Below are 10,825 nucleotides of genomic sequence, written 5' to 3'. Positions count from 1 at the left end.
GCTGCAGCTCCATCAATCCCATGGTATTCTGGCCCTGTATTTGCTTACCTCTTGAAGGAGATCACTAATACTGTAACTTTATTCTACACCCACCATAAAGGATTATGGAACAAAGAATGAAGGTGTAATATAAGGTAATTTGATAGATGACAAACCTACTCCTTGATATGTATAATGGCAGTCCAGTTATTAGTATGTCAAACCGGTGTGGACATTTTGAATATCTTTTGCATGGAAGGGCTATGCAAATAACCCCATGCCGGCACTGTATCTCCCGATACCTGCATTTATCGTAGAAAATGCTTTGCGTACCTCAGCATAATCCCTGTTAAGCAGTCACTGGATATGCGATAACACATGGAATTGGGGTCTTATCCCTGATCCCATGTATTTTTGCATGATCACAGGTTCTTTGTTAGCTGTTAAAGATGGCCTCTAATTGGATACCGCGCTGATGACAATCGGTCAAAAATGACTATATCCGATTTTTTTTTCTTTTGTTATGGCCAAAACTGCTTCTGAGATAATTGGCTATCCCCCATTGTATAGCATAACATGCCTGATCCCCCATTAGAAAACCTTTCGGTTTAAATATGTTAATATGTGTTTTTCTTTCAGTCCCGTACAGCCATGAACTGGGGAGTGTATGAAGCTCTATTGACAGGCGTCAATAAATTCTCCACGGAATTTGGTCGTCTCTGGCTTTCGGTTGTCTTTATCTTCCGCATCCTTGTATATGCAGTCTCAGCAACTAGGGTCTGGGGAGATGATCAGAAAGACTTTGACTGCAACACTCGACAACCTGGATGTACCAATGTCTGTTATGATGATTACTTTCCTGTTTCCCACATCCGACTTTGGGCTTTACAACTTATCTTGGTCACATGTCCTTCTCTTCTTGTTGTAATGCATGTGGCCTACCGAGAGAATCGAGAGAGGAAGCACATAGAGAAGTTAGGGGAAAACTCTGGCAAACTTTATCAAAATATAGGGAAAAAAAGAGGGGGGCTATGGTGGACCTATCTCATCAGTCTTTTCATCAAAGCTTCTGTGGACTCTGTTTTCATTTATATCTTCCATCGTCTGTATGAGAATTTATTTCTTCCTCGATTAGTGAAATGCACTCTTCCACCATGTCCCAACACTGTGGACTGCTTCATATCCAGGCCATCTGAAAAAAACATCTTCACTCTCTTCATGATCATTACTTCTGCTGTATGTGTCCTTCTAAACCTTATGGAGGCTGCATACCTTATTGGAAAGAAGTGTAAAGAAACAATCCAAAGCAGAAGCAAGATGCCTGTAGCAGTGCTCTGATAGTTTTGTCCATGGGCAAAAACACAGCAAATTGTAAAGACCCAGCTTCAAGTATATAACTCTATACCTCAAGTGTTGATGTTAAAGCAAAAATACTGAACAATTTTGTTACCATGCTGTTCAGTGATAGTGTGTGTTAACTGAAAATAGTATAGCATTTCATGGACATACCTTATAAACTATTTGCACAAGTGATACTGTAGCTAAGGAATATTTGTTCAGAAGCATATTCTATTGTATACAGTATTATATTTCTAAGGACACTTTAGAAATTGGTCATTATCATTGTAAATAATGTTTAGAAGTCTTCTATGTGCTCTTAATCACCAGACTGTACATTATGTTTTGTGATGGCAAAGATAGGAAACTTATACTGTAGTTAATGCAAACAGTATGTAAGAGTACTACAAGTAGCCAAAGGAGATTATGATTAGTTACTCCGCAACAATGGTTTTGATATATAATTCTCTGTTTATAAACATATATTTCATTGTAAAATGTTTAGTTCAGTGAATAGACTATAATGATACCAAGGACCAACATAGTTCATTCATACAGCCTTTGTGATGTCTGTTTGTGATGTCTGTGTACCATGGACCAAGCTGTAATTACAGACTCGTTCCTTTGTAAATGTAAAATTCAGATAAACTCTCGACCATGAGGAACCAATAACGACTAAAATATAAATGGCTCTGACCTATGGCTTACCAAGATGTGCATATCCAGGGATGGAGCTAATGTAGTATTAAATGCAAGTTAGCAGAAATTGCTGCTACATTTTGTGCTCAGAACTAAGGGGGGATTCAAACCTGCTCGTTGAGGGCCGAATTTGGTTGGGGGGCATCTGCACATGAACGAATATGCTGGTGAGCAACCATCCAATGATTTTTCACAAATGTGGCCGCATGCGAGTGGATGTGTAAGCGTACACATTCACTCGCATGCAAGTGCGGGGAATTGCTCAGCGGCATAGGTGCCGATTCTGTGGGTGCTTGTGGGCCCAAGCACCCACGAAAATTGATGAGCACCCACCTGCTCAGCAGCGGGCCACCCGCCTGTGTCCCACTGCACCCTCCCTCCCTCGTCGCTGGCACAGGTACTGTGTGGGCATTTATGTACCTGCACTGTGGGGGCATTTATGTATTTGTCACTGTTGCCATAATTTGAATATTGGAGACAACTGTTCTGCGTAATATAAAGCAGTGTTATTGTGTGGCCACGCCCCTTTCCCAGGAAGCCACTCCCCTATATTTTTTGTTTGAGCACCCACCAGCAAAAACATAAATCGGCACCTATGCTCAGCGGGGTGGTGTTTATCTGTTCACAAGGCAGCAAATATATGCTGTCTAGCGGACAGGTCTGAATCGGATCCTAAATGCAGATATTCAACCATATTGAGAGTTGTACTTTTTTCTGCAGCCAAACTGCCCTTATCCACATGATTGTATTTATAGTACCAACCAATCAACTTCTGTCATTTTACAGGCTGTGTTTGAATCATGACAGCTAGGAGCTGATTGGTTGGCAATTTATCGCTCTGAACTTTTCTCTCCAAGCTTCTACAGCTCTCTGTCTCTCTATTGTCTCTTGTGACTTGTGATACATCCCACCATCCATCCTGCCAATACTAATTGCATGTTCTAACATTCTGTATGCAACTAGTAATGCAAAGGGCAGCTCTTCTGAGAGTTTCCCTTTGCATTGTAATCCAGTACCTGAACTTCTGGGTTTATGACCCAGGAGATCCTCTGTGCATGTGCAGAAGTATGTGGGTGTCCACGGGCATGCTAGGAGGTACCAGATGCATCATGCAGCGATGCGGAAAGAAGCTCACAGGCTTCCATAAGGTCATGTCAGGCATAGCTGGCATTACAGTACGTTTTACATTACAGCCCCGGCATCATGGTTATAACATTTGAAAATGCAGTAAAAACCCAAAAAGACAGAGTTTTCACTGCATTACTACATTCCACCCCATATGTAATTACCCCATCACTACCAATTATGCACTTACAAGCGGACAGTTGCTTATGACTCTGATTAGAACAATGGTTTTTTGGAGCATACACACTCATAATTGCAAAAGTCATTTTTATTCAACCCTACATCAAACCTACTGTCCTTTAGACTGATAAATGTGACTAAAAAAACATAGATACTTCCATTCTAAACTACTGCAGGGTTGCAGACCCTCCCGGAATTTGCGGGAGTCTCACGAAAATCGGGTCCTTCCTCCCGACCCCCGGAAGGGTGGGCAACCCTCCCGGAATCAGGGGGACCCCCACTGAGCCCCCCGATTGCGGCATTTATATGCCGCAATCCGCGGGGCTCAGGGGAGGGGGCGGAGCTAAAACGGCGCAATTGTGTCGTTTTAGCCCCGCCCCCTCCATGGATATCAGTTATTTCTGCTATTTGATGTAATGGGGCGGGGCTTAATGACGTCACGGTTAAGCCCCGCCCCCAAAACTCGTAATGCAAGAAGCCCGGAGAGGATTTTTTTAAAGTCGGCAACCCTGAACTACTGTAATATTCATCAAATCATTTCAGACTAAATAGAATAATAACTTGGAAAAACAAAGTAAGAATGCCTCAAGTCATTAATTTTGAATGGTTTAGGAAATATATGATGATGTGGAAGAGGAGGAATAAGAAGAAGTACTAACGGTACTGATATAATGTATTGAATTTGTCAGTTATTTTTATTTTTCTATTGTTAATACACATTGCAATCTATAGCATGGCTATTTCACATTTGTGGAAGCACTTCGTTCATTCGTGTAATTTTTATAAATGGAAAAAAATAAACAATATTTTCTGACACATACAAAGTTGTCTTGTAACCCTTAGATATTTTAGTTCATGCTCACTGCAGTTGCCAAAATTTTAATTTTAATAGTGGCCATTGCGGAGTGTTAACAAATATTTGACATTGGGGGTCATTCCAGTTTGTTCGGACTGAGACGAATTAGGCCCCATTCCGATAGTTTGGGGACTGCACATTGGTCTTTTATGCATATGAGTAGGTGCTCTTTGTGAACGACTTTGGGGACTTGCATAGTCGCAGAGCCATTTGCAGGGATCTGGTGGGCCAGGGGTTGATGGCGGTGGGGTTGGGTGTCACACACGGGAACTCTGAGGATAACACTGGCCCTGACAGATCACTCAGCACACAGCACTGTCACATAGCTGTGTGCTGAGCGACCTTGCTGTATGTTCTGAGCGATCTAGCATATCTGAGAATGCTTAGCATTGTAGCTGCTTGTGAAGGCCCCTTTAATATGGCGTAAGTATTGGCTAAGCGCATTATTTATGATCTGATGTTTATTAGAACAAGAAATACAGAATTAATATTTAAAAAGAGTGTATTGATATCTGACAGTCTGACTCCTTTTCATATCCGAATAATATGGTCTCTTTTTACCATCTTTTATCCTATTAAAATAATGTGAGATTGAATCTAGGGTAATGGCACATAAATAATGGATTTTTAGCAAAGTTGCAAAATGTGTGCATGTCTGTTGTAAGACCAATTCACCATTGTAAACATTGCCATTGACATAATATACCTGGGGGGTAGATATATGAAGCAGTGATAAGGGAGAAGTGATAAAGTGCCTGGTAAATTATCACCGGCCAATCAGCTCCTAACTGACCCTTTTTAAACCCAGCCTGTAACTTAACAGTCAGGAGCTGATTGGCCAGGTGTGGTATAGCACACCACAGTCGGGATCCCGATTGCCTGGACTTAGACAGCGAGGGAGCGCAACGAAGCCCTATGCGGGCACAGTGGCTCGCTATACTATCCACCTATTCTATTCTCCCTCTATGGGGGTCATGGACCCCCACGAGGGAGAATAGCCGGTGGCCGTCGGGATCCTGAGTGTCTGGGTTGGAACATTCGGCATTCCAAAATTGGTGTAATGACTCGGAATCCCGACTGTCTGTCAGCCATCCGTCACCCGATTGGCCGGTGATAAAGTATCAGCCACTTTATCATGTCTCCTCCCTTATCATTGATTCATACATCTACCCCACAATGTAGTAACACTTTGAGAGCGATGCAGAGTTAAAGGCAAATCAGCCGTATTTATTCCTGCATTGCGTACAGAGAACTAAATGCTGATATTCACCTATATACACAGATGTACTCAGTTATATGTATCTCTGCGGTTGTACCACCCTATCTATATAAAGATACATCTGAAAAAGCCATAATTGTGAATGTCATTTAAGTTGGTTATATTGGCCCTAAGCCTTATAGCAGAGGGCACTCCAGTGGTCTCAGAGGTGCTGGGCTGTTCCCAGAGACCAATCTGTATGATGCACAAGCTTCTACACTGTGACAGGAGCTGAGTGTTGCACATAACGTTACAGTTCAGAACCTGGCTCCTGTCACTGAGGAGTCGCCACTTTGCTGTCTCCCCCATAGCAGCTGACACCTGCACCCCTGTATTAACGCCACTGGGCATTATTATGCGTATGTAAAACTCTACATAGCTCTCAATTGCCTTGGCACACTCTCTCTGAACTTAGCCTACTAGAAAAGTAGAGATACAGGGTGACATTCTATAGAATGCGAGAAAAGCGCATATATTTATCGCACTCCACATCGCCGCACTTCGCACTTTCTGAATTCGCATTTTTTGGTCATAATTCGCATATTTAATGGAATGCGCATTAGAGGGTAAAAAGTGCGATGTAGTGCGAATTGTGGCGAATTGATGCAAAATGATGTCACTAAAAAGTGCGATTTCTTCCGCCGGTCATGTGCGCATTTTAGACCAACCGGAGTGCGATTTTCAAGACTGTCTCCACATGACAAATAACACCCTAACCTATTGGCCCACCTAGGTCCCCTCCATTATGCATCACACCCCCTATATAAAGGGCCACTGGCGCCATTTGACTCTTTGATAGGAAGTAAGGAGTATGGAGAGGAGCAGTGTCAGTGTGAGCAGAGGAAGAGGTGTTGGTGGCAGAGTCATGAGTGGCAGAGGGAGCAGTGGCAGAGGGAGCAGTGGCAGATGGAGCAGAGGAAGAGGGAGCAGAGGAAGAGGGAGCAGTGTCAGCAGGCAGCCAAGAGGAGCCAGTGGGAGAGGCAGCAGAGGACTGGTGAGGGCGTCCTCCATTACAGGGAGTGGCAGCAGTGTGCCAGACAGCATGGCCACAACAAGGCCTGCCCCACAACAGGCCCTGGCGGACCAGCACCAGCAGGAGGAGGTGGATGATCCGCAACCATCCACTTCTGATACCCAGGACCTTTCCCATACCCAAGGCAGAAAGAAGGTTGTAAGTCTGCACACTTTGTTACTTGTCAACCTATCGATGTAGGTCTTGTCACCAATTTTGTTTTTAGGTTTTGGTGCGGGTGCTGTCCTTACAACTAGGTAAACTTATATGGGCACACAGAAGGAAGAAAGAGTTGTATGTGGGACGCACACCTTTTTTTTGTAAAGGAGATTTTTTGTTATTTTGGAGAATATTTTCTTATTTAAAAATGTCCTTCAAGTTTTTCTTTTATTATTTGAAACTGGAAGACACGTAAACTCTTAGACACTGTGAAATTATAGAGGTTAAAAATAACATACATTTAACAACATAACCATATAGTGAGACAAGGAAATTTTAGTGTGAAGAAAAATAGGATTAAAAAGGTTGGTACTGAGCTGGGGCTGTTAATGTAATCTTTTGGTGGTTTTTACCGTCTGGGATAAGTGCTGGTATATTTTAACCTTTCTTAGTGGCTTTTATTGCCTCTCTTAGGTATTGTTGCTCTGTGTTTAATGCAGAGCCCAGCTTGTTATCGCCTCTCGGGTGGCTTATAGAAATTTCTAGTCTTTATTCTGCACGGTGGATTCTACTTTGTATCCACTTTACATAGACTCACGGTGATCCTGACAGTGCATTTCAAATGGTTATTGAAAGTTTGTATATATTTTGTACTGATTCTCAATTTTGGATGGAGAGTTAGTTAGGCTTTTTATAGTAGCCGATGTAATATAATATTCAGCTAAATGCTTTTATTACATATATTTTGCTCTGGGTTATTACCGCAGAGCCTGGCTTTTAATCTCTCTCCAGAGAGTATTATGTAGTTATGTAACCTTTATTTCTCTGCTTTGTTTTTTAAATTTGCAGAAGGTTCATATATCCTCTCCTGTCGTTAGTGTGTTAATATAATCCTTACAGTATGTATGGTTTCCACCTAGATTGGCAGTAAACTGTACCAGGATTTATATAGGATTTCAGTTTATTCAAGAATCAGTTTTAATATATAACAATATTCTTTCAGGACACTTCAAGTCAGTGATCAGGAATACAACAATTTTTAAATATCCATATATGTACATACAGGTCATGTATACCTGGTTGTGACAATATTATATTGTATTGCTGAAATCAGCAGTCAGATTAAATAATTCTCTAGTACTGTCTTCCTATTGACCTTTGTAGAGATTAATCGGTCACCTAGTGTCAAGGGTCTTCTCTCTATTACCACATTTGCTGTATGCTGATGACACGTATTGGTCCTGTGTCAGATCTCAATTCAATAGCCTAAGTGATTTACACTTAGTGCAAAAGATGAGAAGCCAATGTAATTTAATTTGTAGCTAATTGCTTTTATTACATATAGTTTGCTCTGAATTCTTAGGCACAGAGCCTGGCTTTTTTCTCTAAGGATATTTTATACAATGTTGCAATAGTGTTGTTACACTTCTTTTCACTGCTTAATATCTCATTTGGCAGTGAGTTGTTTATACAGCCTCTGCTTGCGAGTAATCTGATGCACAGAAAGTGCAGGGTGTAAATTTATGAGAGGGACACAAGAATCGTTTTTTATGACAATTATTACTTTTTTAAATAAACAGTGTTGACATAGTACTAGGATCAATAGTCTAAATGACTTAATTTGTACTGTATGTTCTAGGTGAACAGATTGATCGTTCATATGTGCATCCAGGCAGTCTCTGTCTGTAGTGACAGTTTTATTATGCTGGATTCAGCGATTGGAAATACAGGTGCCTGATACTAGTTTTCTATTAGCCTATAGAGGAGATCTGTCTGGCGTCTGATGCCAGTACTCTTCTCTCTATTGCCACGTTTGATACATATTTATAACATGATTAAATTAATTTTAAATGTAACACATTCCCCAGCTCAGCCCACTCCCGACACGTGTTTCAACTGTCTAAGTCTTTTTTTTTTTAAAAAGACTTAGACAGTTGAAACACGTGTCGGGAGTGGGCTGAGCTGGGGAATGTGTTACATTTAAAATGAATTTAATCATGTTATAAATATGTATCAAACGTGGCAATAGAGAGAAGAGTACTGGCATCAGACGCCAGACAGATCTCCTCTATAGGCTAATAGAAAACTAGTATCAGGCACCTGTATTTCCAATCGCTGAATCCAGCATAATAAAACTGTCACTACAGACAGAGACTGCCTGGATGCACATATGAACGATCAATCTGTTCACCTAGAACATACAGTACAAATTAAGTCATTTAGACTACTGATCCTAGTACTATGTCAACACTGTTTATTTAAAAAAGTAATAATTGTCATAAAAAAACGATTCTTGTGTCCCTCTCATAAATTTACACCCTGCACTTTCTGTGCATCAGATTACTCGCAAGCAGAGGCTGTATAAACAACTCACTGCCAAATGAGATATTAAGCAGTGAAAAGAAGTGTAACAACACTATTGCAACATTGTATAAAATATCCTTAGAAAAAAAAGCCAGGCTCTGTGCCTAAGAATTCAGAGCAAACTATATGTAATAAAAGCAATTAGCTACAAATTAAATTACATTGGCTTCTCATCTTTTGCACTAAGTGTAAATCACTTAGGCTATTGAATTGAGATCTGACACAGGACCAATACGTGTCATCAGCATACAGCAAATGTGGTAATAGAGAGAAGACCCTTGACACTAGGTGACCGATTAATCTCTACAAAGGTCAATAGGAAGACAGTACTAGAGAATTATTTAATCTGACTGCTGATTTCAGCAATACAATATAATATTGTCACAACCAGGTATACATGACCTGTATGTACATATATGGATATTTAAAAATTGTTGTATTCCTGATCACTGACTTGAAGTGTCCTGAAAGAATATTGTTATATATTAAAACTGATTCTTGAATAAACTGAAATCCTATATAAATCCTGGTACAGTTTACTGCCAATCTAGGTGGAAACCATACATACTGTAAGGATTATATTAACACACTAACGACAGGAGAGGATATATGAACCTTCTGCAAATTTAAAAAACAAAGCAGAGAAATAAAGGTTACATAACTACATAATACTCTCTGGAGAGAGATTAAAAGCCAGGCTCTGCGGTAATAACCCAGAGCAAAATATATGTAATAAAAGCATTTAGCTGAATATTATATTACATCGGCTACTATAAAAAGCCTAACTAACTCTCCATCCAAAATTGAGAATCAGTACAAAATATATACAAACTTTCAATAACCATTTGAAATGCACTGTCAGGATCACCGTGAGTCTATGTAAAGTGGATACAAAGTAGAATCCACCGTGCAGAATAAAGACTAGAAATTTCTATAAGCCACCCGAGAGGCGATAACAAGCTGGGCTCTGCATTAAACACAGAGCAACAATACCTAAGAGAGGCAATAAAAGCCACTAAGAAAGGTTAAAATATACCAGCACTTATCCCAGACGGTAAAAACCACCAAAAGATTACATTAACAGCCCCAGCTCAGTACCAACCTTTTTAATCCTATTTTTCTTCACACTAAAATTTCCTTGTCTCACTATATGGTTATGTTGTTAAGTGTATGTTATTTTTAACCTCTATAATTTCACAGTGTCTAAGAGTTTACGTGTCTTCCAGTTTCAAATAATAAAAGAAAAACTTGAAGGACATTTTTAAATAAGAAAATATTCTCCAAAATAACAAAAAATCTCCTTTACAAAAAAAAGGTGTGCGTCCCACATACAACTCTTTCTTCCTTCTGTGTGCCCATATAACCTTTCCCATACCCCACAGCAGCTGAAGGAGGCCCACATGTCGGAGGTGGAGGAATATGTTGAGGAGGAGGAGGACACTGGCATGGGTGAGGAGTATGAAATGGGAGGTGAAGATTTTGCAGAGGAGGAGGAGGAGGCTGAAGATGACCGTACACAAAGTGGCAGAAAGATCCGCTTCAGTTATGAAGAAAATGTAGCCCTTGTCAGGGCCATCATACCAGTCTATGACCGCTTTCTGGGGAAAACCCACCACCGGACCACTCCCCACCGTAAAAGGTCTATATGGATGGAGATAACCCAGGCGGTCAACGCGGTAAGTCACCACAAGCGGCTGGTGAGAAACGTAAAAAAACCGTTTCAACGACATAAAGCGCCAGCTGAAAAAAATAATGGAACTTGAGTTGGAGGAGGCCACCCAGACTGGTGGAGGAGTGGCAACCCCTATTTCATACACTTCCTATGAGATCAAATTGCGAAGAATTATACCCCCTG

General features: G+C 40.7%; 1 protein-coding gene across 1 annotated transcript; it reads left to right on the top strand.

Annotated features, from left to right (window-relative positions):
• The first annotated feature begins 630 nt into the window (after positions 1–630).
• On the top strand, positions 631–1,317 carry LOC146058481 (gap junction beta-5 protein-like). The gene has a single exon (XM_083170770.1). The coding sequence runs from the start codon at positions 631–633 to the stop codon at positions 1,315–1,317; it is 687 nt and encodes a 228-aa protein (XP_083026896.1).
• Positions 1,318–10,825: the final 9,508 nt, after the last annotated feature.

This window comes from Crinia signifera, chromosome 2 (genome assembly GCF_055691185.1).
Source record: "Crinia signifera chromosome 2, ASM5569118v1, whole genome shotgun sequence".
In the NCBI taxonomy this organism is placed as follows: Eukaryota; Metazoa; Chordata; class Amphibia; order Anura; family Myobatrachidae; genus Crinia; species Crinia signifera.
Note: the sequence above shows the minus strand (reverse complement) of the source record. Positions and strands in the feature narration are given on the sequence as shown.